We start from the raw sequence: 27,686 nt of genomic DNA, 5'->3' as shown, positions 1-27,686 counted from the left end.
CTATCCTTTGTAATCTTATTTATTTAAATTTATGTTATTGTTTATTATTATTAGTAGATGTTAAATTATTTAACAGTTGTAATAAATATTGTAATTAAAAAAAATGCTTGCCTTTTAATATTTCAAGTCAAAAATTCGTCGATATATATCCATGCTTTTTTACTCAAATCAAACGTCTTCAAAAACACACACTTTTTGTCTAGGTGGTTATTTACTATCAAACTTTAAGAAACAGAAACAAAGTACTCTCGGGAATCAAATCAAAGTATTCACGGTGCCCTTGTTCAATAACATTCTGCGTAAACCGTTAACAATTATTGACCATGAATATACTCATAGATTAGCATACTCAATAAGCATCTTTCAGATCCCATATAATTCAAAGTATATACTCATATCGTTTAGGATTATGACCATCGACCATAGATAAATAAACCTAAACCCTGCACAATATATTCATTATGAATGCCAATGCATAGACCTTAAAATACAAATGTATTAAGGTCTATGCCATGAATATTATCATATTCTAATATTGTCTAGGGTCTATACTGCCATAACAATATATTATATTCCAATATTGTCCACGATGACTGTTGTTTTTAATTAGTACGATCATATTTATGGTTTCATCAGAAAGCTGATGTCAAATCATAATTTTTAACACAATTTAATGCTATTGCTTAATTGCGAATTTCGTTTTAATTCACAACTCAATAATCAGTCTCATAAAACAAGTACAAAATAAACATAATAGAAAAACTATTTAGTATTTAATAGAAAAACCTGAAAGATAACTTACTAACAAGAAGAAAACGATTTGTAATATACATAATATCTAATAATTTATTTCAAAACACAAACACATCTTAAGCATACTGCAAACATACAAAAACATTAAAATTAAGTGAGAAATTCTAATAAAAATTACCCTTTTCTGCATAATCTTTGTTGTCATCAAATTACATGCCCCCCTTTTGGATTTTTTGCTATATTTTATTTGCTTTATAAAAAATATAGTATACATCAGCTAGCATGTACATAACATTTCCTTTGTACAATATTTAACATTAAACAAAATCTTTTTGATAAAACAAAAAAGGAAATAATTGTTTACTTCGCAATCACAGATCAAAATTCACAAATCACAATCATTACAAGTTGAAGAGGCATTTAATTGATTGTTCTTCAAATTAATTCTAAAGTGAGAGCACTTTTTAAAATATACAATTACACACAATCTATTATTGAGTATAGCTTGTGTCATACTTAATAAAATATGCTTTTAGTTTAACTTTCATAAACCAACAGTGATAAAATTTAACTTTCATCTTTAACTTGAGCAGACACATGGTCTGGTTTTTCTCCTTTGGCATGTCTTTCCCACATTTTAGAATATAGCATTTCCATACCTTGCGCATACTTTTTACAATCAAACAAAGGGCTCGTCATTCGTGCCGTCCACACTTTTGCACGCATAGCTCTCAAACTGAAAAAATAAAATAGAATGAAATTAGTAACTAATATCAAATATAATGTAATGGAAAAGAATTATTCTTTTCTCAAACGTTACTCACTATTCTCTGTCAGTGCCTAATTTAATTGCTATATCTTGATAGTCCTGCCTAGTCCTGGCAATTAATTCTGGACAACCCAAAGTTGCAAGTTGCGAAGCAGCTACTCTAGAAGCTAATGTTTCTCCCGGAAGCGTTACTACAGGTGTACCAGTCCACAAAACATCCATTGAAGTGGTATGGCCATTACAAAGCGGAGTATCCAAACATACATCTGCGAGTTGACCACGTCTCACATGCTCTTCTTTAGCAGCCACATTTGAAAATATTATTCTACCAGGAGGAAGTCCTAAGAAAATTTGAATATTTTAAAATATTTGTTATAGACAGTTCATTTTGTTTAGTTAAGACATTTTTCACTTACCTAATTGGTTTGCTTGTGCCAAAAGATTAGGTTCTCCAACTGCTGGGAAACGCAATAACCACAAAATTGCATTTGGAACTTTTTTCAAAACATTTACCCACATATGTAAAGTAGCTGGATCAATTTTGTACAACTGATTGAAATTGCAGTAAACAACAGCATCATCAGGTAATCCATACTGTTGTCTGGTAGTAATAACAATGGATTGCGGAACTTCTTCCCCGGTTGCTGCTTTGTTGTTAGTTTGTGTAGTTGCTAAGCCATTCTGAACGACCACACCATTGACTGATGTTTGAACATGACCGGAAGCAATCATAGTTTCTATATGTGTTGTTGTAGGTAACTCTGCCACTTTTAAAGATATTTCAACAGGCTTGGCAGCCTGAATTACTTCCCTAATTTCCTTCACATCAGTATTTTCAACCAGTGGTGATAGATCAGTAGCATTTATAACTGCAACATTATCAGCAACAGAATTTGATCCATGGTTCTTGTCACTGACAATCAAACGTTCTTGCAGATGAGGGAACATTTGTTTATGATCACCAACAAAATAAGTGTACGGCATGTAGGCTAACTTTTCACTATACTGATCAGCTAACTCGAGGGGGGACGTAACTGCATCAGTGATTAAGTAATCCATAAAACTTGCACCACTTGTGCCAGGGTAACCCAGCCACATAACCTTCAAAATGATAAATTTATAATTAAAATATTTAAATATAAATAAAATACCAGGTAAATAAGCTATTACACATGTATTATTTTTACCTGTATTGCTGCTGGTCTTAAAGCAAAAATTTCATTTCTAGCTCCTTTGGTGTAACCATTCATATTAACCAGAACATGAATTCCATCAGCATTGATCCTGTCAGCAGCCTTCCCATTGCACATGACTTGTGACAGATCGATGAAATGTTCAGCCTCTCTGGCAATCTTAGCCCGGAATGTAGTTCCATCGTCTGGGCTTAAAGCATAACAGAATACTTCAACCTTGGTTTTATCATGTAGACCGGGAACAGATTGCATCAGATGAGACGTGGGATGGTTACCAAAATCACTGCTGACATAACCAATTTTCAAACGGCCCCTTAACTCCATAGGGTACTTATAAGGAGGTTTATGCAAAACATGAATTTTTTCCAAACACAAATTGGCATGCCTTGCAGCTATAGCCTTACGGAATTCATGAGATAAAGGATAAAGCATGGAATGATGAGGATGGACTGAGGGTAAACGATTTTTATCCAATTGTTCAGCTACAATGCTCACTAGTTTTTTCATGCGAGCCTCATAATCAGTCCAATCGCAAACTATTTGTAAACAATGTGCCAAGTTGCAGTAAGCATCAGGAAAATCAGGCTTCAGCTTCAAAGCAGTTCTATAACTCTGAATAGCTTCAGGAATGTTACCAGAGTCTTTATGGATGCTAGCTAAGTTACTATGAGCATCAGCAAATGCTGGATTGATCTGTATTGCTCGGGTATAACACTGCAAGGCTCCTGATACATCTTGCATTTCTTTCAAAGTGTTACCCATATTCGAATAAGCGTCCGCAAATGTGGGCTGTATACGAATAGCTTCTTTATAATGCATTAGAGCTTCATTTAATTTGCCTTGCTGTTGCAAAACTGAAGCCAAATTTGAATGGGCTGCTGCAAATTCTGGAAAAACTTCTAAGGCTTTGAGATACAACCGAGTTGCTTCTTCAATATAACCTTGTTCGCGCTTTATATTAGCCAGATTGTTCAAAGAATCAGCATGCGATGGGCATAAGCGCAGTGCCGTATTGTAGCATTCTTCAGCATCAGCAACCTACAACCAATATGATAAATTGGTGTATTTTCCAAAAATTACATGTAGCACCAAAGCCAAGCGGCTACCCTTACCTGTCCTTTTTCCTTGAGTGCATTAGCCAAATTGCAATAGGCATCAGGAAAGTTTGGTTGCAGTTCGATAGCCCTCCGATAAGTATCAATAGCCAAATCAATGAGCCCCTGCTCATAATAAACACATGCCAGATTTCCATGCACCACTGCATTGTTTGGGGATAAATTCAGGGCTCGCAAATAGGCTGCTACAGCTCTGGTAAAAAAATATTTCCAGAATAAGTAAAACATGGTCGAAAATGATAAACAATTCAATTATTTTAAAATTATGCAATCGATGTTTCTATTATTAAAAAATCTTACTTTCTCTTTACATAATTTGTGAATCTCTGAATGCAGTTGCACATTTCCGTTTAAGACAATAAAATTAATTATCAATAATCTGTTAAGTAATTTGCTGTGAGCCAATTTAGAAATCAAAATTCGAACTGTGCTGTGAGCATAATAAAATATTCACTAGCGTTCGTTCATAGCAGTATTATACAAATTATTAATAATTCAAAATGAAATTTCATGTATTTGTATAACAATATAAAATGTACACAATGACTCGTACGTCATTATATAAACAGCATACCATATTGTACATTTTCGATATTATATATATATATATATATATATATATATATATATATATAGAAATGGTTGAATATCATTATAAATCTTATACAATATCAAATTACCAATTAACATTATTATTATTACGAATCCCGTCGTGAAAACAAAATATTTTCCAGAATTCTTATCTCGAGATTAAGAATTCGCTGTTTGTTTATATAATGATATTATGCAAAATATATTATTCGAAACGTGTGCAAGCCGAGAAATGTTTAGTATTTGTTTAAGTAGTAAAGCACATTTTATCGCTGTTAATCGCAATATACGTTTAGGAACAATTTGTTTTCAAAAAGGCAAAATATTTTCGCCATTACTAAATAATTCCGAGAACGAATGAAGTACGTTCCTAAACGTTGAGGTATAAAAAAACTTAATATATAATAGCAATTTATTATTAATGGCGCTTTGCCCGGTGCAGATTATTTGTGCCAGAGCACATTTTCTCACATATTGTATCCTTGTTAACTTTGTTGTCCAAATATCGAAATTGAACATTATTGCATATCTTCATTGTTTTGAAGGTTTCTGAACATTTTGGGAATTCCGTAGAAAAAATGTGCGTGTATGTATGCATGGATACAATTTTTCGTCCACGTTTTCGAGCGCAAGAATCAACCTATTTCAAGGTTAAAAAAACATTCGATTCCTATTGATGGGGAGATGTGCTGAAAAGTTTTAGCAGAGTTCATAAAATAAAAGTCGAGTATTTGAGAGAACGAAGTATCCAATTTGAATCATCCAAAAAACATTTAATTCGTAATGATGGAGAGAAGTGGTGGTTAGTTTTTGGCTAAGGCAGGTCCAGCCGTATCGCAGGATACGAAAAAACTTTATGTTTGTGTTGACGAAACGATTGTTTTTAGGGAAAGAAAAAACTTTTTTAATTTTCAAAAAAAATTTTGAATATCGAAAGTAATTCAAAATTTCAAAATTTTAATTTAGTACAGAAAGTTCCTGCAATTTGCATCAAAGCACGATTCCATACACAACTAGTTTCTATATCACTTTATACTTGTCAGTACGGCTATCAATTCACTGTAATGTTTCATAAGGCAAATTAGACACAGTTTATGTATGAAAATAATTAAAAGTTCATGTCCTGTTCACACGAATATGAAAAAGCGATCAATACTTTATTAATTATTCAGTCGAATACATAGAATAACCATCGAGTATCCTATTGCAATACTGTTTGCATTTCCATTGGCAATTTGTTCATTTTGTTTTTTATCGGAAAGAGACGAAAAAAAATCCAAGTTTTTCTAAAATATTTTTTGGTCACAAACGAATCAATATAAGCCTTTACTTACAAGGATTGCGTCAAGTCTCTTGTAATTATTTTTTACTTGACAAATTGAATTTGATAATGTAAATCCGAAACATGCTCTTTTTGGAACACGGCCAATGGAAACGGTTCAAGTCAATCAGGAATAATTCAATGACATCTGAAAAAGTATCTCCGAAAATAACTAATCCATTTTCAGTCATGACATGGTTCAAAATTCTGCATTTAACATGGTGAATTTAACAAATTTGCAATATCATGACATGCATCGGTAAATTTTCCAATAATAAACGATCGATTATGCAATAATTAATATAGAGACCAATTAAATTGTGATGTTTTGGCGACAACCAATTACTAATTAATGGAACTGTTCGGCCAATTACTGGGTCACTCTATCGCAGTTCCGTATCTAGAGAATAATTGAAACATAATCGGTAAAAGCATTTGCACTCGTAAGAAGGGTTTTTGGGATTCTGTGCACCAAGTATAATATACATACATACATACACACACATATATATATATATATATATATATATATATATATATATATATATATATATATATATATTTATATAAATATTAATGTAAATAATATAAGTTAATGTTTTAAATTTTACTAATAAGTAGTTTACCTTCGCATATTCAAAGTTAATCAGTTAAGTCATAAAGGATTGAGAAACACCGATTACCTACAATTTTTTAATACTGCAAATAATTTATCATTGCTAACCTTTTAATTTGATTTTTCAGACAATCCAAGCATCCCTTCGACCCGTCCTGCTTGCTGGTCGTCTCGGCAACTTTTGGATCGACGGGATGCTTTATATTAACAACTGTATAAATAACGACACACTGGTATTCCATTTTCCCCACAAGTCAAGATTATTTTTAAATAAATAAAGAAATGCTATATTGTAATTTGGCAACAATTCGGACGTGGCATTATTCTCGTATTGTCGATGAGAAGGTTTGTGTTTATAATTTAGACCCGTATTAGAGAAATTCGTTTAGTTTTACCACGATTTTGGGTAAGAGAACACACACGTTAGTTAATGTTATCCGACAGAAAATGTCGGTTTGGATTTGATAAAATTTGTTATTGTACACCACGACATGTTTTTGCACATTTATAAACATTTGGACTATATTATTTTAATACATCAGAAAAATTAACACATTCAATAATACATATTTTATAAGTCAGTCCCAAAAATGTTGTGCATACATATTTTTTGATACCTGGAATGATCACATATTTTATATAAAATCACACACTATAAAACATCTTACTAACTCTTAAAAATAGTGAGCATCTAATTTTTTATTACTAAAAACGATTACTTAAGTTTTATTCATTTTTAAAAGGAAATACTGAAGTCCGGTGTCAGTAACGGAGAGAACACGTGCGATTATTTGATATTCTGACAGAGTTACGACAACGTTCTAAAATTGTACGTGGGCGCCCAAAATAAATGCCGCCAAACAGTCAAGACATCATCATGGTGTCCTTGGGTGAAAATCAAAGCCGAAACAAGCTATTAAAAGAATCTGTCGCTAACACCTCGATAATCAAGATAATTCAAAGGATAATAGAAGGAATGATCAGGATCATACATCTGCACACGAGCAAAATTAATGGAACTTTCACATCGGGAAAGCGTCTTGATATGTGGGCGTACACATTTTTACCACTTTTAATGATTATTTACCACTTAAAAAAATGATAAATGAATAAACACTTCAGTTTTTTCTTCCTATATTATCAAAGAATGTGCATTACATCAACGATTTTGTTAGTACAAGTTTATTTTTAATTCAAACAATTTCTATAATGTTTACACGAACACATTTCAAAATTTCATAACGAAATTGTATATCTCTTCGTTTGGAAGAACGCCAAGATGATGTCGTAAATTTTCAATATAAATTGATAAATTATTACTGTAATTAATGATTTAAAGCATAAGTCTGACTATCAAATAGTTATAATTAATACTTACAAAACAGTTTATACGAATATTTTGTATTACATTTAATTATAATTAATTATAATAATCAGTCTAATACAAGGACGGCTTGTTACATCCATGAACATTTAATTAGTTTGTATATAAAGGATTTAGATTTTATAAAAAAGGACGTTTCTATACACACTACACGTAAATTAATTCGTGTTCGACACTTTAATATTAATGCACGATAAAAATGTATATATGTTTCGTAACTCGTACTACGTTTTTTTTTTAAATTTCTTTAGAATAGTGAGTTTTTTTTAGTTAATTTTTGGAAGTACAATCTCAAAGAATTAATTTAGAAGAAGTATCTAAAAGAGAAGAAAGGACAGAGGAATGTTTTGTTGTAAAAAGTTTAGTATCTACGAAGTGCGTTTTTAGTGCTACGTTCTACGGACTACTAAAGCCAACGTAGAAGCGAAAGCCCTACGATCCAGGGATGCGGACCGATGAGATCTGCACGAAAGCTGGAAGGGATATAAAGCACATTTTGTTTAATATTAGAAGGCTTATTCAAACTCTTGAACATTTTCTCATTTTCTCTAAGCTATGAAAAGGCTTAAGATACGATAACCTATATAATACGCGTCCATAATATAAAATGCAATTTTACCGTATCTTAAATACACAGTTCGGAGCCTTAAATTCAAGTCCAAAGCATATAAATAACTAAATCCAAAATTAGGTAGTGGTAAATTAAAATCGCATTTTCATCCTCTAATGATTTACTGTTGGTTTTGACCAACTGTATTATTTCTAGTCAATATTGAATTAACACATTTGAATATAATTTGTCCATTAAAGATATGCATATTGAGTCATACATATTGAATTAAAATGGCCTTAAAAGATGAAAGTGTTAATACAATGTTAAATATTAAATAAAATATATAATATATTTTTAAAAATCTGTGAATTTGATCCATCAAACAGAATTTTCAATCAATATTCCCTCCGCAGAAAGTTTATCTCGCCGGTTAACCAACTTGCACAGTGTCGTAATCGACCATGCGCACCAGGACGCATCCTGCATCCTGTTCGCTCTTTAAAAAGAATTCTGGGCTCGACAGAGAGGGCAATAAAATAATAATATTTGTCTGTAACATATATGCTGAAGCCTACGACCCCTAAGGGAGCAAAAATAGCGAAAAAAGAACATCATATTAAAAGAGGGTAATGATTTTATAAATAATCTATTATATTTCTTTGACGCAAATGAAAGAATTTTAAATGAATAAAACAAAATTCAATGCCTTACGTTCGGATAACATATAACGCCACATTGAAACAGACATCATAATGATAAAAGTTAGAAAACACATCACAGCTTATATTAAAACAGTTTTTATATGTATGCATTATCACTTCACCGTAATGAATATAATTAAAAGATATTAAATTTGTTTAAATTTAAGTTTTAATTAAATATTGCAGTGTCGTAAGTTACACTGCAACGCATCTCAAAAAATCAGTTTAGAACATCATTTTTTTTTATTAAGATACATATAAAATAAATTATAAGTTTAATATCTCCCTTCCGCCTTTTTGTATTATAAACCAAGAGCAAAAAAGCGAATGAGATATTTGACAACCTAATATATAGACAAACTGTTTGGGGTAGTTAAAAGGTTAACAGTTGTTAATTTTTAACAATTAATTTTCGATGAAAAAATATTGATATTAGTTCGTAATCAATTTCTATGCGTCGTTAATCATTTTGTTGCCATTAGTTATTATTATATAATAATAACTTTTAAGTGTTTCCAACATGGACTGTTGCCAAATAAATGTATGCAACCGAAACTTCTCGGACAAACACAAAAAACACTTCCGATAATATTCCAAACAATAATGATTCTAGAGTAAAAAATTATGTATGGAATCGAAATGTACAAATTGCATTCTACAAATAGATCAAGGCATAAATATAAATAACAAAATCTATATATAACTCTGTCTCTAATATATTCAGATCGAAATTGAATAATACATAAGATGTACGAGCAATTTTTCAAGAAATAGAGGCTTCGGAAAAATATTTTTCGCATTAAGGAAACTGGCGCAAAAAGATTTGAATTGGATTATATTTAATGCATGAGTCGATTCAGGTCTTATTAAAATTAAAAAAAAACTTTTTAGAGTCGAATAAAACAAGGTTAAAAGCGAAACATTGTTAATTATACGTTTCGCCACTTGATGTGTGTCATCATTCAGTAAATCTAAAATACATCAAGTGTCGTAAATCTTTTTATAATTTGACTAATGAGGTGCTAATTATGTATATATATATATATATATATATATATATATATGTGTGTGTGTGTAAATATATACGTGAATTTGTGTTCATATGCGTTATATGTAAATATATAAAAATATGCATATATATAAGCAATGGAAAATTATAGGAAAATACATAAAAACAACCCACTCACCAAGAGGGCCGCAGTGAAAACATGGAAAATGTAGGAAAATGTGTATCTGCAGATGACAGCATTAGATAATATGTTGTTTACCTAAGGTATTTATCATGCAAATTCGTATTCTATAAATAGAGTAAATAGAATTGTATACTACGTACATAATTACATACAAACTTCTTAGTGTGAAAAATTGTTTATAAATTTAACATCACGTTCAAATAAAATTAAAAGAATGACATTATCGAATGCATATTTGAGTTCAAAGTTGTTGAATACAATTGATATAAAGCTATTTATACTTAAAACAATTCAAGTTGGAAAGCCTTTCGCGTGCTTTTGTAAGTAGTTTAATTACCATTATAAAATTAATTAATGATCATTTACGATCGTTTTTATAGCAGTTGTAAGAATGTTCTTAAGCATATGTCTCGAAATTCATTTTCGCAGACACGCAGCAATGACCGGGTAACTCCTACATAAAATCAATACCATCATCTTGTTCGCCGAGCTTCTAAGTGTTCGAGAGAGGAATACGAAATCGTGTTTTTGATAAGATTAATTACCTTCATAATATCTTAATTAGCAAACTGATATATTAGGATGATTAATTAGATACACAGTCGAAAATAACTGACAGAAATATACATATAGGATAAGATGTAAATTGAGTACTGAACCCTGAATAGACAGGTTTAAGACGACAGATAGCATTCATAACAGCTTTTACCATTTACTGCCGTTATAAATATAAAAAATAAAAAAATACAAAAAAGTAAAATATGTTTGTGTAATTTGATCATTATATATTCGATAATCGCGTCGAGAATAATAGGATTTTAATTAATTCATTCATTGTTATGTGTATTAATGTTTTAACAATGATAATCAGACCGCTGGTTTCCTAAATAAACTTCAACTTTTATATTATAATTCAGTGAATCACTAGTTTAACGTCATTTAATAATTCAAACAGTTAGTTCATTATATAAGTTTGACCAACTTATTAATTATGAATTTTAAAAAATTAACTTCCCATAGAGTAAGTTATTGTTATGGATACAATTTTTCGTCCACGTTTTCGGGCGCACGGATAAACCGATTTGAATGGTTCAAAAAACATTCGATTCCTATTGATAGGTCGAGCCGTTTCAAAGATAAGAAGCAAAGAGTGCAGAAAATAGAAATCGAGTTTTTCAGAGAACATTTAATTCGTAATGAAGGGGAGAAGTGGTGATTATATTTTGGCAAAAGCAATTCCAGCGATTTCGGAGATACTGCGCTAAATGTGCAAAAAATTGCAGTTTTTGAGAGAAATAAGTATCCGATTTGAATGATTCAAAAAACTTTCTGCTTGTTTCGACAAAATAATTGCTTTTGGAGAAAACGATTATTACAAAAATTTTCTTTTTCAATTATTTTTCTCTCAAAAAAATTTTTTTTTGTATATCGAAAATAATTCAAATTTTAATTTTAATTTTGGCTGAAGTTCTAAAGCTCATTTATATACTTTAAATAAATAATTTTAACTTTGTAATTCAGTTTATATGTCTAATATATATAAATATTAGACAATTTACAATATTTATAATTATCTATAAGAAAACATATTTTTCGAGCATTTCGTTACGGTACGGAAAGTTCCTGCAATTTGCCTTGAGGCACGATGCCATACACAACTAGTTTTCAATTATTTAATTTAAGATGTCCGCTTCTATTGATAGCAAATAGAAAAAATTAAAAAACTCATTTGTAATTAATAATTACTGAAGATGGGGCATCCTATATCCCCAAAACGTTAGATAAAATATTTTTTTACAGGAGTCACTTAGTTCAGAAGTTTAAAAATCATATATATATATATATATATATATATATATATATATATATATATATATATACAGGACATTCACTATTATACTCTTATTCACTCACCTATCAAAAATCCTAGCCTCCTTCAACACATTTCCCAAATTGATGTAAGCATCCAAAAAATTGGGATCAAGAGCCACAGCTTTTTCAAAATGATGAATGGCCAACCAAATTTCACTCTGAGCATTGAAGACACATCCCAAATTGCTCCAGGCGACAGCAAAATCATGCCTGGTCTCTATGGCTTTCAAATAGCAGGCCTACACGATTATTATGAAAATAGAAAAGAGTTTTATAATGATTAAAAGCAATGAGGAACGTGAATGGTGTAATTAAGTCTTACAATAAAAGGTATTACAGCAGAACCAAAAATATTGTAAGATTTTATTGCACACATGAAATTAAGAACCCACAACAAGTATTTTTTATTCGCTGCAGTTTTGAAAGGTATTTAGCACTGTTTTAATCGCTTTGCATATTTCATAAATCAAATTTAGCCATGTGTTAGATATTTTTGTTGCTTAAAATGTATATCATGTAAGATTAATAAATTAAGAAATAAAAATACTAACACATTGCTATGGAGCGCAAGTAAAACGCAAGCTTTTTCGCGCAGTTTTGTTTAAATTTTGCCAAAATTTTATTCGCAGCAAAGATTTTTTTTAATTCTTAGTTTTAAACAGCACAATAAAACTGAGGAGTACATGGAAGTTTGGGTAACACATTGATAGATATAAAAACATAATGGGATGAGAGCTAGTGTTTGAACAAGAGTAAGTGGTAAATATTCATTTTATATATAAATTTAAACGCGCAAGCTGGTAATTCAATCATTCAGTTTTTATAAAGAGTGAATAAAACAGCATTAAAAAATTCATTTTCCAATTTGTTCATGTAAAAAGCAGCCAGTACAACTAACACAGTTAAAACTTTGCTGATTTTCATTTCACCTCCATTTTTCACTCATCTTAACTTGCCTTGTCATCTTGATTTGCGGTAAACCACAAAATTATGCAGACAAATGTAGTAAAAAAAAAAGTAATAAACAAACAATACAGTTTAAAAACAAATAATACCTTCTGCTTGCAAAAATTTATATTTATATTTTGCCTTTTCTAAATTTGCCTGCAACATTTTGTAGTTCATTAAAATTTAGACTATGCATATCATACAGGCTACTCTGTACAATGTTTTTTAAATAGCAAATTCATTTATAAAATATTCACTCTACTATAAAGATTGAATTCTAAAAAAATATATTACAATTTGCTTACGAACTTATAAACTACGCACAACACATGGTGAGATCTGTAAAGAAAAATTAAAAGAATACAAATAGCCATTAATGAATTCCGTAGAAACCTAGAATAATATATAAGTAATAAATGCATAGGAAACAAATTCGCGGAGGCAAATTGTAAATATTTTTTACTTTCAGTCAATTTAATATTAAATTGTAGTTTATTCGCATTCGCCAGCGCACACGACTGCTTTCTTCTATAAATTATCAAGTTTAATTATAATAGGGCTTTGCATACATGTAGATTCGATAAATAACAAACGAACATCGCAATGCAATATTTAATGGTAGTATTTGTGTGTAAAAGCACTGACAATCATGCAGGAATCTTCAAAAGTTATTTATCAAATCTATGAATGCTGGCTTGACGCAAAATGCAATTAGTACATCAATTAGGAATCAATCAGCATTTTTGAAAGAGAAATCATGAAAAAAAAATCAATATCAACATATACACAATCATCATAATTAAAAATAAAACATCTTTTGAAAAATTAACAAAAAATTATCTTGCTGACACAAATCTCTGCAAAAATAAAATAAATTTGACATTTTTCGGACCTATTTATGTAAATTTAAGATTATTTTACAATTTGTCTTCCTATAAAAGTTATTGTTGGATTTTAATACCAAACATTACCTGATCACCGTTGAATGGAGAAGATTTCACCAAAATTTGGAGTATTTTGGACAGATCACAATTTCAAAACGCATTTTTTATTTTGAATTTTTGTTTATTTAGATTTTCAAAAACTCCAAGAGCCGCACAGCGCTGCAATCTACAAAGGTCTGGTGGATATCAATAAAAAGAAAAAAATAGATTCAAATTAGTTTTGGTCACAACTATTTCATCTTCATCGGTTTTGATTCAAAATCCAAATTTCTTTCTATCTTAATTTTAAAAAAGATTTAATTTCTAGTTATTCAAAATCATTTCTTTGGGTTTTGAAACCTCACATACCCCGGATTCATAAACTTAAACTTGTGGACTTGAAAACGTATTGAATTATTTATGAGGTCCAAATGTTTAAATTTATGCTCGATCACAATAATTTTTTTAAATGACACTTCTGAGCTTCTTAATTTTGAAATTGTAATATTTTATAAAATATCAGTCATTTATTAAATAAATTCATATTATGTTCATCAATCCATAAACATTAATTCAAAGTAAAATAAATAATAATCAAAAACAAATAGAAACACTTATTAAAGAAAATAATTGAAAATAGAATTTGTCATGAACATAATATAAATATTATTCAATAAAGATCACATAATACAAATCATCTGAAAAATTAAGAAAGATACCCAAAAATTGGTCTGTGTGACCAAATGCATACTCTCGACACAAATAAAATAAAAATCGAAAATCTATATGCTACGCGCAAGAAACAAAGAGACTACGCGCAAATATTTCACAATTTTCACTAAAATCTACGCGCTGTTTCATTAAAGGCTGTTTCATTACAGGCTACGCGCAAATATCTGGATTTTATAATAATCCAATATGCCCCATTGACAGAAATTTTACAACCAAAACATGTTTTGGCCTTACATAATGGCATTTTTGAATTACCGCAAATCCAAATATACTTACAAAATATAAAGAGCAAAGCAGAAAGTATGCAAATAAGTTTCTACAAGTATGCATGTTTATATATAATTAAAATACACAAATAAAATATCACAAATCCAAAATTAACAAATTCAATGTCAATGTTGAAACTTCATTATTTAAATGAGATTCTTGTAAGAAATTAAAATTATTATTAAAAAAATATATTGTGATCTTTATATCATATAACATCGTTTTATTTATTTGCACCATTACACTTACCTTGGCCTCGTCTAATCTTCCTAGGGCTTTCAATAAATTACCCAAATCACTTCGAACACAGTACAAGTCCTGAAACAATAAAATACATTTAAATATTGAGGTGATCATGGATTTTTTGCTATTCACATATCAGGTTGATTACTCACAGGGTTATACTGCAAAGCTGTAACATAGGCTTGAACAGCTTGCTCCATATCTCCTGCTGCAACTAATGCAGCTGCTAAATTTATGTAGCCATCGATGAAATCAGGTTTTAGTCTCACTGCGTGTCTGTAGTTCTCCAAGGCTTCTTGAAGCTGTCCACGTTCTTTGTACACATTTCCCAAATTGCTGAAACAAGGTAATAGTTGATTTTAATGTAATGATTAAACAAGTAGACAACACAACAATTTTCACATTGAACGCAATAGAAAAAAGAATTTGAGAGAAAATGTCATATGGAGTGCTACCAAAATATATAACGAATTGCCAGACTATATTAAGATGACCAATGATAATGATAATTTTAAAAGAAAAATAAAGAAGTACTATATGGAAATTGAAGAAAAAGAAGACTGAAGAGTTATATATAGATATTATATTAATGAAATAAATATTATAGTCAAATGAAATGTAAATATTATATGAAAACTGTTTTTCATAATCTCTCATACCAGGCACCTCTGTCTGACTGAGATATGAAAATAATGTATATATGTAAATAAAAATAAATAAAAGTAGGATTATAAATAAGATAAGAATTATATTCACCTATAAGCCTCCGCTAACAATGGATTCTGCTTGATAGCCAATGATGAGAAGTGAGCTGATTTATCAAGTCGTCTGCACTGAAAATGTATTGAGGATAACAACAGAAGCACTCCTGTGTTACCATTCTCCTGTCTCCATAATTGCATGCAATGTCTTTCTGCGTTGTCATAATCACTTGCTTGATACTCGCGATGAGCTAATTCTAGTAAACCTGTAGTTGGAAAATAAAACTTTAATATGACATAAAAATCAAGTATCTACAAGTATGAAGATCGTAGGATAAACAAATTTAAAGTTATAATTATTTGAAAAAGCACTTCTTTCTAAAGAAAAACGATGTAAAAATAAAATGTCATCATCACACCTTTGAAATATTAATGTACACAGACAAAATGATAACCCAAATATACACAAAAGTTAATATTTATCTAAGATAAGTAAGAAATATATCAATATAATCATTTTCTTCACTAGCTAACATATGAATTATATTTAGATTTGTTATTATCAAAAGCAAGATAAGAATAACCTGGTTGTCCGCTCAATTTTTAGAAGAAATTATGGAAATAATAATTAAATTGCATGATGCAGACAATTTGCTTGCTAAGTCACAAAAAAATTATGACCAGTAATTCCATAAGAATTTACAACATTAAATAGGCAAATGATTTAATTATTGTTAATAATCTTTTATGTATGACTATTTATAAATTATCATTGATTTAGTAATCAACGACTCTACCAATCAATTTTGGAATAGAAATAAAATTGACTGCAACTAATTTGCTGCTTATTAATAATTTAAAAATAGTATTATTAAATTATTTAATGTAGGCTAGCAACAAGCATAATGAATAACGATAAAACCAAATTTATATTCTGAAATACAATCGTAGTAAAAAAAATCGATAATGCAGACAAGTTGCAAGGTCAGGGAAAAATAAATCTGTAAAAATAGAATTTGCATGGGCGAAGGTTTTCATGATATTCGCAGTCCCACAATTAGATATAAATATAATTATAAAGTTAAAACAAATCTGTGAAGAATAATTTATATGTTATTTAAGTACCATTAGGCAACTCGGTTGCATTAGAAACGTGTATAAAATTCTTAAAGATACTGCAGGTGCAGATGATTTTAGTATTATATCCATATGTATCCATTTAATTTTTATCTTACCTACAGTAGATATCGGTGGAGCGATATCGTTCATTTTCAATATAACAGTATTCCCAGGCACTTGTACCCCCGTTACGGCATTAACACCGATCGAATTTTGTTGAATGTGAACGCCAGCCGTCTGACCAACACTAGCGCTGTGGGATTGCATTTCTCACGTTTATATTATAAAAGTCCTTAATCATTAAACACGACTCCACTAAATTCACAATCCGTTCGCGAATTCTGCATACAGCAATATCTCAATAAAAAAACTCGATAATCAAAACAATTTATTACACGGCTAGTCAACTAGATGATCGTTCGCCATGTTGTGAGATGAAATTATTGAATCGCTGCAGGCTTCTCGCCAGTGAAGGACAAGGAACAAGGCAGCTTATATATTATTAGCAAGGCATGATTAAAATGGCAAAAAGTTTTGAAAAAAAAATAATATCATTAAAAAAAATATGTGTAAATATAAATATACGGACACGTTGAATTATTATATTAGCGCTTAATTATATACTTTACTTAAAATATAAACGGCCTATGTATCTGTATCGCTCTTTTCCTAAGACCTACACAAAACTTATTTTTAAATTTTCAGTTTTAAAACTTATGGAAATTTAGTTCTAATTATATAAACAATAATTTATCATTAATTGTTATTTACACAATAAAATAGAAAATATTAGACACATGTAAAATACGTACAACATTTGAACACGTATATTTTATTGTGACATATTATTATTTCTTATTATTAATATAATGGCAGTAAAGCACATCATCATTAAAAGTAATGATAACTAAATAAATTGGTTGTTGATATTGTTGTTAAATAAACTTTGCTAAATAAATTAAATTACATTTAAGTGTTGACGACCTGGTAATGATCACCACTGTGTCATATAAAAGAAAATGTTAAAAAGAGAAAAATGAGCGAGATAGATAATGAGCAGATGTTAAGTTGTTTTGATACTTACCAAACTAAAAAATAAATAAAAAATATTATGGAAAAAATACTATTTATGCAAATTCAAACTTTAATTTTAATAAATTAATTATTATTGGCTTGAAATATTTCTTGAAATTATCAAAAATGTCTTTAGCGCTATGGATTCGAGGCTATGAATCACCTTAATTACACAGCTACCAACTTCACACGGGAAATTACGAAGAAGACATTAGTGACGTTTCTGAAAACCGGCAATTCGTCGGCGTCATCTTGCTTATTCTACCAGTTTGCTTGCCGAGATCGTATGATCTGTACTCTGCTTTCATTTTTTTCATTATTTTCAAGAGCAATGGCTGAAGCACGCGAAAGAACTTTCATTATGGTGAAACCCGATGGCGTCCAAAGGGGTTTGGTAGGAAAAATCATCAAACGATTCGAAGCTAAAGGATTCAAACTTGTAGCAATGAAATTCATGTGGGTGAGTAACGAACTCCATTAATAATCACCGTAGGGGATAAGATATTATATAACGTGTTTTGATGATTCAATTAGACTTTCAATTTACTTAATTGACACAATATTGTACAATGTTGATAAAAATTACACAATGTGTTTATATAGGTTATAACAACATATGATTGCAAACTTGCTTTGATTAATTTAATTACCTTAGTGTTTATGAATTCTGTGTTTTCATTATATTTTTTCTCTTCAGCCATCAGAGGAGCTCTTGAAGAAACACTATGCCGATCTTTCTGCCAGACCTTTCTTCCCTGGACTAGTTAAATACATGAGCTCTGGCCCTGTTGTCCCCATGGTCTGGGAAGGCACTAATGTTGTAAAAACTGGTCGTGTTATGTTAGGAGCTACAAATCCAGCTGACTCGACCCCAGGAACCATCCGAGGAGATCTCTGTGTGGAAGTTGGCCGCAATATTCTCCATGGATCAGATGGTGTAGAAAGTGCCAAGAAGGAAATTGCTTTATGGTTCACTGAAAAGGAAGTAATCTCCTGGACCCCAGCTCATGAATCATGGGTTTATGAATAAATGTGATAATTTTTGAATTTTGTATAAGCTGCATTTAAATAAAAATATTGTTGAAATTTTCTTATTTTACTTGCAATACTCTTATCAATAGGTCATACAATACTATTTAAAACTGGTTTTGAGAGTACACTAAACAATACAAACTATCATGCAAAGTGCAAAGAATTGATCTCAAATATGTTCTATTTATTTACTTTACTATAAATGCATGTTAAACCGGTTAAATCCAATAATAACTAACAATTCAATAAAAAGCTACAGAATCATATAAGTATTTAGTACTATTGTTTCATAAAATAAATTATTACAGTCAAAGTAATGTGCATTATAGATAATAAAAAGGATTTCTGGTTCTATTTTCATTTAATGCCTGTTGGGAAGTGCAAAAGCTCCACAGACTTTTTAAGCCTTTCAGTAAAAAAAAATTAATATGAGTGGCACAATAAAATCAATTAAATATATGTGGACAATTTACCTACTTTTAAACCAACAATGTTTGTAAAAAGAAGCATCATAGAAGCAGCTGTATATTTGCGATTATTTTAACATTTTGCATTTTTTCATATGCTTCAGTCATCTTGTTTACAGATCACTCATCCAACAAACTAAATACAAGAGTAGTAGATTCAAAATTAGTTGCACAAGAATATATGAAATTTTTCTGTTATAACGTATTAAATAAATAATAATATATTATAATGTATACCTACATTTCTTATGAATATGAATGTTACTCTATTATCAAATCAATTAAGAATTGTATTATATAATAATCAGTTGAATGTGGTAGAAATGTTGATCAAAATTGCATTAAATCAACAAGATTTAATGCAATTTTGGTAAGGATGTATAAATACTATAATATTAAAGCAACATTATTAAATATGAATATGAATTATAATAGCAATAGATAAATGAACATAAACTTACGATTTTAAGCGACACACACTTCACTAACATTATAAGTATAATGTATTCAGAAAACTATCTCGTATAATTTAACTGTGATAATATTTTTTATAAATATATTGATGCGCTTGAATTTATCAATGTATTAAAGGTTTTAAATTCCCGCTCGATTCAACACAACACTGTTTTCTGTACCAACTTCAGTATGTTTTGATCTTCGTACGATTGAAAGCTTGCGATTGGAGTCCAATTGGAATGTACTGATTCGTCCCACACCAATAAAACTCGTCGGGTCCTTCTAATCGGACTCGCAATATTAAAATCTGTCTTGGATTTATTTGTGTTATCAGATTTTTGTAACGACAAGAATTAGCCGTTTCGAGAAATGACTTTAATTTGGATGCAGTGACTCGTCAAATCGATCAGCATCTTAACCAAAGCTCAAATCATTCAAAACAAATAAAATCGTTATTCTCGAGAAAGAACTTGCTATGAGATTCCAATTGGAATACATTATTCCTCGGACGGTGGATGCTAAAGACCAATATGAATAGGCGAATCATTACAACAGTTAATTACAGGCTGCAAAATGATCAGGCGTAATATAAAATTTATCTTTACCAACTTCGACGAATAAAACTTGCATTCAGAAGAAGGCCCGAAATATGTATAATGACGTGCAATTTATTAAGTTACTACTTTAATAAAACACAAAATAAAGAACATATTTATTTATTTCTTATACCATAGCTATCGTACAATGCAATGTTTGGTATCGTGTGAGATTATGTACATTTTGATATAATTATTTGTTAAGTTTAATACATTTAGTTTACAGTCATATGTTTATAACAAGTTTCAAACAATACAGAGTAAAAAAAATATTAAAGTTCCTGCTGAGCCATTTTATTTAAATTACATTATCTCAAATAAATCACCACTTTTAATTATGCACTAACACAAATACCCTGGGATCCTACATATTTTTTTCTGTGAAATTAAAATACAGAAAAAAAATCCACTAAAACTTAGATTTGTTTATTCCTCATAACGAAATGGATAATTCAGGATCTCTTAGCACATTCAATCAGGTGGTATAAATAATCTACACTTAAATTACAACTTTCAGTTGAAGAATATTAAAACACCATTATTGAGGAATTTATGATTCTTCTAGCTTCTAATAAATATCTTCAGGATTATACTAATGTAGACTACATGCCAAAATTCAACATATATAAATAAAATTCAACAAAGTTTGAAATAATTATGATTAAAGTACGATCAATATATGTTATATAAAAAATGTTCTATATTTTCATGTGGTTGTAAAAAGTTTTGCGAAGGAAAAAACACTATTTATTGTTTTTCTTAAATTAGATCTAATTAAAATACAATTCACTTATAAACTATGGCATAATTCTGAAGATATCTTCACCATTTCATTACTTAAAACTTTCTCTATATACAAAATGACAGCAAATTAAATCACACATCAACATACACGATAATCTTTATATATAATTGCCGGCTAGGTGTATGTAAACGGTCACACAATATAAAAGGCACATTTAGCCCAGATTTTATCAATGAATGTTGATTGTTTCTCCAGTATTTTTTGCTTGATTTATCATCATTTTAATAAAACAGCACTTTTTTTTAATCAACAAAATTATATCTGTTAAATATTATTTCAACTATTTCTTATGTTTACGTTCTTTTCTTTTAGTCAACATCTCTTTCACATTATCTATTCAAATATAACTATACACTATAACTTTTCACTTTGATTTTAAACATCATTCTTCTGCTTCTAAAAATAAAAATATGAATATGTTATAATGAACAAGAATCAAATTAATATGATAATCTTACAAATATTTAACTAAAAGAGATTGAAATGCTAACTTACTTTACCACATCATTTTTTAGTGACAGTCAATGTGGCACTGCTGTTCTGTGCAGTTCTGCTAGCAGGCCCAGGCCGGGGCTTAGGTGGCTGAGGTATAATAGTTATTTCATCATTAATTTTTAACGGCTTCAACAAGGAGTCTCCACCTTTATTTAGAGGACTACTACTGCTGCCACTGCCAGGCGTTGCTTTTTTATCCATGACTTTCTTTGCAACCACACTGTGCGCTGAATAGACATGATTTTCAAATTGTTTGTACATTCCAAATGTTGCCGTACATACTGTACATTTGTAGGAGAGGTGTGCAGGTTTTAAAGTCATATTGTGATCGCGATTAACGTGGTTTAATAATTTCCATTGGTAAACCTAAATGAAAAAATTGTAAGACTTTAGAATTATCTATTTCATTCAATTACACAACAGGAAACAATAGAGTTATTTTCAACTTACTCGACCGCAAACTGGACATCTGCCAGCATCCTTGCCTTTATTAGCTGCTTCTTGCATAGATGAAGTCACTAAACCATGAGATCCGAGTAAATGCCTTTCTAAACCTTGATCAGTAAAGAATCTAAACTGACATTTTTGGCAATTTAATGGCGGCCTATTATAAATCATCTTTGGATGAATCTAAAAAACACAAAATTTATTATAATTCTTTGATAAATAATTGAGCAATAAATCGTTGTGGCATATTGCATGCATATTCTAGTCAATTACCTTAACTTTGTGAATCCACTGCATGTGATTTCTTAATTGATCTAAGTCCTTTATATAACCATCACAAATTTCACAAATAACAAATGCTGCTTTTCCTGTAGCCTGTTGGCCTGGCTTATTGGCATTTGAAGTTGGAGAATTACTAGTGCTACTCGAAGATACAGATTGCCTAGGCAATGGAGTTATTGATATACTTGGCTGATGTAAAATCTTTGAATTGTTTGTAGCTTTTGATGAGCCGCTGGGAGTTGTCTAAAATGAATCAAATACATTAATACATAATTATAAAGTGTGATGTATGTTGGAACACAAAAGTAACAGTTTGAAACACTTTTGAAAATCATATTATAAATGCAGAAAGCACACCACAACCATGACTTTAATCCTAGATTATTTTCAAAATATTTGAGACTTTTTTTATTTTTTATTAAAAATTGTGTACAGCTAAAATTGTGTAAAGATTTTGAGGCCTTAAAGTCAGTTTGATCTTTTAAAACTTATGGGTTATACTGATAAAATCAATAAAAATTAATTGTGGAAAACAATTTTGGTTAAAGGCAAACTCCAGCTGCCAGGCATGTAAATTATTTGCATACGATTTTCTAATCTACTGAACACAAAAAGTGCTTGAATCAAATATAACATTTTGATGTACAAATGTACAAAGTAGATTGCAGGGAAAAAGAAGTGCTGCAAATCAATATAATGTAAAATATAAAATAAATTATTTAAGTTCACACAAATTTTCACTACTATTAATTCATAAATTAGTTGCAAGTAAAGTTGTAGCATTGGTAGAAATAATACACAAAGCCAATAAAAATTAATGTTGGGTTATTACAAATATTTTTCAAGATCTTAGAAATATAGAATCTTCTTTTAATTATCCAAAATAAAGCTCTTGAATAAATCATTTCTAATTATGAACCATTATAAATTACAATTATCAATCATTTCCCACAGTGTAATCCCTTCATGATAGAATGATTAAATATTCAGAAATGCATTAGTTAGTAGCGCAAGGATGAAAGAGAGTTCATTAATTTTCAGGATTTTTTCTTAGGTCACTCATACGGTTACCTGAATAGTGACTGAGCCACTACTGGTGGCCACCATTGTGCCAGGCAGCATATTTACCGAGGTGCCAACCACCTAAACACAATAATAATTAAATACTTCATCAGCCTATCTCAGAGATAGAGATTGCATCATGTGGGGGGAGCAGATTAGACTGATCTTTGTATATTAAATATATACATAGCGTATTGTCAATTTTGTTTTATTGGAGAGCATTCCTAACATAACATGCAACTTTTACTTTTTGAACAACAAATTAATAAAATTAAAAAAAAAAAAAAAAAATACAAAAATGAAGTCACTACATACATGCTTTTCCCTATATTTAAAAACTTTTATGAAGCTCCAACAATGTAAAATGCTCATAAAATCAAGTATTTAGACAAACATTAAATAAATGTGATCTCCACTATTATTACCTGCATTAGCTGGTTGGCATTATAAGAATAATTATTAGGCAGCAACAACTGGTTACTGTTTTGAACATTTGTTCTATACATCATATTCCCTCTTATCATTGATGTTCCTGTCGGTACAGATAAAGCCTTATTCAATGCCGGCCTTCCTCTCCCCCTTGAGCCAGAGGTCATTTTAGACACTGGTGCAGGTTGAATTCGCGCCTGATTTGCCATTGCTTGCTGATAGGCTGAGGCCGCACTAGTTAATGATTGTTTAGGTCTTGAAGTCCTTGGGATTTTGGCTGGAGGCTCCCAGTCCAAAGGTGGTCCAAGATTGACCTCAGGTTTGAATTTCTTTGCACAAGCCAGTTGATGCCTGGCTAATTTTGCCTTACCATTATCTTCAAATGGACAATTTGGACATTGGTGATATGAGGCTGCCCGTTCTAGGCGTCCTTTAGTTTTGTGTTCAACTTCCATGTGAATTAGGATATCATGAGGACTTCGAATCTCAAATGGACAGAAATTACAACGATAGAAATAGTTTCGCATGTGTGGAGTTTCCATATGATGTGCAAGTGCCAATGAAGACTCAGTTTTAAAATTACATATCTCACAACGTTTCTGTTCAAAGTGATAAGGTTCATTGTTTTCTTTACTGAACTCAAGATTTTTAATTAATGAATTTATTGCCATTTGTGTAGCAGTACTATTAGTTGATGTTTTGTTTTCTCGATCCCTTTTTCGTTTCTGCTGCTTGAGCAAGTCTGTTTGAACATATTCTTGTACTAAATTTATTCCTATGTTCATGAAAAATTTACCAATAGGGTTATCAAAATAACTATCACTTTTTTTATCGACAGGTTTGACGGTTGTTACACTATCTGGTGTTATAATATGCTTCTTAATAGCTTCTAAAGAATCTTCTTTAATGTCTTTAACTAAAACTTCTTTTTGAACTTTTTCTCCATCTACATCATCTTCATCTTCTGTATCTGAAGTATCATTTTCATCCCAAGATTCATCATCATCACCCTCTTTCCGTCGCTTCTTTTTAGATTTTTTTTTGATTTCAGGTTCTTTATTTTCATCATTATTCTGTTCATCATTTTCTTTTTCTTTTTCCTCCTTTGTCTCATTTAGTTTCTCTTGTTCTTCTTCTAATTTTCTGGCCTCTTCAACTTCTTTTCCCATTTTATCAACAAACTCTCGGAAAGGTTCTGTTGGTGGTTTCTCATAAACATAGGGTACAATAAAACTAGGAGCTTCTACAACAAACATGTCATCTGTAAGATTTGGTAAAACTAAGCTAGGTACAGATGCCACTGGCGCCACTGTTTGATTCACTTTCTGCACTGTTGTGTTATTTACTGGGGTGATAGTTGCCCCTCGAATATTTGCTGGATACATTCCTTGTGCAGGAACAGCTACTGGCATCACTGAAAATGATTGTTTTGTAGTTCCCATAGGCACAGGACCTCGTCCTGATAAAATGGAATTTGTATCAATTATCACTAAAGTAGGAGATTTCTTTCCAGATTTGTTATTAGCCGTACTGTTAGGAGTCATATTCTTTGTTGTAATTTCAACTAAACGTTTGGTGTCTTTAACAACAATAGGTACTGATTTATTTTTTTGCTTTGAAGATCTATTTGATGATGAATCCCCCAAAGGATCAGCCACAGCAACTTCCTCTAAGTCACTTTCTACATTTTTATGAAAATCTAAGTCTTGTTCAAAATCTTCAGAGTACTTTTTGCGAGTTATATTACGACTGCTACGTCTAGGAGTAGTCTCTGCAGGTTTCTCCTTAACTTCTTTTTCAGGAGTATCCAGATTTATGACACAGTCTTCCTTATCACTTTCAATTTCATGAACATCTGTAGAATCTTTGTTTCCATTAAGTTGTTTGTTATCATCAGTTTTATTGGGTTCAGCCTCAGTAACACATTCATCTTCACTGTCTGAATGGATGCTCATGGGTTCATCAACGCTCACTCCATTTGACACCATATCCTCTTCTTCTTCGGTGTCTTCATCCAAGGCTTCAACTTCATCTTCACTGTCGGATGGTATCAATATTCCATCTTCCTGTTTAGCTGAAGTAGAACTTTGAGTATCATTGCTATTTTCTTTATTTTTGCCATTACTAAATTCTTGCTGTGAAGAACCATTACTGCTGATGCTATGGTTGCTAGCTTGACTATCTGTATTGTGATTTCTAGATAAATTCTCGCTTACTACAGAATCAGGTCTTGACATGCTTGCATCATTCTCATCATTATCACAAGATTTGCTGTCGTCCTTATCATCAAAGCTCTTATTACTATTTTCATTAGGATTGAAATCTATGTGCTCATTATTTAGATTATCTTGACTATTACTTTCTTCATCCTCACAATTTTCTTCTAAGTTTTTATCAACAGAAGTAGTTGGTGACGCACATTCACTAGTGTCCATAAGTTCTGCAGAGCCATTAAAAGCACCATTTACTTTATCACTTTCTACATCTGCAACAATATTGAGAGATATCACTTAATGTAACCTTATTCATACAATGATCATGAATATTAACGGTCGAATAAGAACATGATAAAAAAGTGACATTATACATACCATTATCCTCATTATCGATGTGCATTTCTGCATCAGATCCTATTTCAGCCATTCTGGTTCTTCAGATGTCTAAAAATTTAATACATTTAATAAATAGTATAACCATTCATAAAGGTTAGTGAGTAACCAACTGAAAACAATCATACATAACTGTTATCAAAATCAAGTAACTGAATAGTGTATTCATATGCAGTTCATAATTAATACTTTAGTGTCTTGAAAAAGAATTGTGAAATAAATCAAAAAATACTTTTCAAAATGGCGCCGACGTTTTTTTTCATTACATTAGTAATTATGAAGCACCTAGTTACTTTACACTTTGTGACAAAGTTGTATTTATAAATCATTTTGAAAAAAATATTTTAAGAGATTTCAATATTACAACTATAGAATAATGCACGAGTTACATATACGAATAAGTTTTGTGTGAAAAGGGAACCTCTCAGACACCTGGTGTCATCGTTTTGGGCGCCTATTTTGTTGCACACACCGACATACAAACTTAAACAAAAAATCATAAGGCATTTTTATATTGCGCAATTTAGGTAACAATTGTTTCAATTTCTTCATTATATTATAAATGAGGTTATGATAACAATATAATCATAAAATATAATTGCCACCTCATTCGCGAGCAGCGAACGCAAGTGACAGTTTAATTTTAAACAATAAATATCATAACACAAACTGAATCACCAAGTGCAATAAATGAAAATCATTTATTGAATAATTTCCTAAAGAATTTCGATCCGAATTAATTGTTACGAACATCTGCCTCGTACACGATGCCGCCAACATACCCTGTTTACAGATATCAACTGAAGCAGTTAAAGACCACAAAAGAGCCGGCACATTTGAATTCACCAAACACACGCCACATGAATCAAATCGATGTCTAATAATAATAATTATTATTATTGATAATAATAAATAACAGTAGATTAATATTAAAATTA

At 30.5% G+C, this 27,686-nt stretch overlaps 2 protein-coding genes across 2 annotated transcripts; one reads left to right on the top strand and one right to left on the bottom strand.

Moving 5' to 3' along the window:
* Positions 1–1,113: 1,113 nt before the first annotated feature.
* LOC113363420 (UDP-N-acetylglucosamine--peptide N-acetylglucosaminyltransferase 110 kDa subunit-like) lies at positions 1,114–27,686 on the bottom strand. The gene is made up of 13 exons (XM_026605925.1): positions 27,531–27,686; positions 26,731–26,799; positions 24,375–26,624; positions 17,111–17,170; positions 15,931–16,141; positions 15,327–15,510; positions 15,181–15,249; positions 12,104–12,300; positions 3,828–4,023; positions 2,710–3,753; positions 1,939–2,623; positions 1,578–1,863; positions 1,114–1,489 (listed from the first exon to the last, which is right to left on the bottom strand). Exons 2-13 carry the CDS (start codon positions 26,780–26,782, stop codon positions 1,321–1,323), a joined length of 5,403 nt encoding a protein of 1,800 aa, XP_026461710.1. The 5' UTR covers positions 26,783–26,799; positions 27,531–27,686; the 3' UTR covers positions 1,114–1,320.
* On the top strand, positions 18,268–19,155 carry LOC113363422 (nucleoside diphosphate kinase). Its single transcript, XM_026605927.1, has 2 exons — positions 18,268–18,528; positions 18,766–19,155. Exons 1-2 carry the CDS (start codon positions 18,355–18,357, stop codon positions 19,096–19,098), a joined length of 507 nt encoding a protein of 168 aa, XP_026461712.1. The 5' UTR covers positions 18,268–18,354; the 3' UTR covers positions 19,099–19,155.

The sequence above is a fragment of the Ctenocephalides felis genome, unplaced genomic scaffold (assembly GCF_003426905.1).
Source record: "Ctenocephalides felis isolate EL2017-DRISC unplaced genomic scaffold, ASM342690v1 CF-g0.4_SCAFFOLD_00845, whole genome shotgun sequence".
NCBI lineage: Eukaryota > Metazoa > Arthropoda > Insecta > Siphonaptera > Pulicidae > Ctenocephalides > Ctenocephalides felis.
This window is presented reverse-complemented; position numbering and strand designations above follow the sequence as displayed.

Coding starts and splice junctions, on each gene's coding strand:
- LOC113363422 (XM_026605927.1), top strand. CDS start 18,355: ATGATCTGTACTCTGCTTTCATTTTTTTCATTATTTTCAAGAGCAATG. Junction 18,529..18,765: donor TAGCAATGAAATTCATGTGG/GTGAGTAACGAA, acceptor TTTTCTCTTCAG/CCATCAGAGGAGCTCTTGAA.
- LOC113363420 (XM_026605925.1), bottom strand. CDS start 26,782: ATGGCTGAAATAGGATCTGATGCAGAAATGCACATCGATAATGAGGAT. Junction 1,864..1,938: donor GGCACAAGCAAACCAATTAG/GTAAGTGAAAAA, acceptor AAATTTTCTTAG/GACTTCCTCCTGGTAGAATA. Junction 1,490..1,577: donor TTAGGCACTGACAGAGAATA/GTGAGTAACGTT, acceptor TTATTTTTTCAG/TTTGAGAGCTATGCGTGCAA.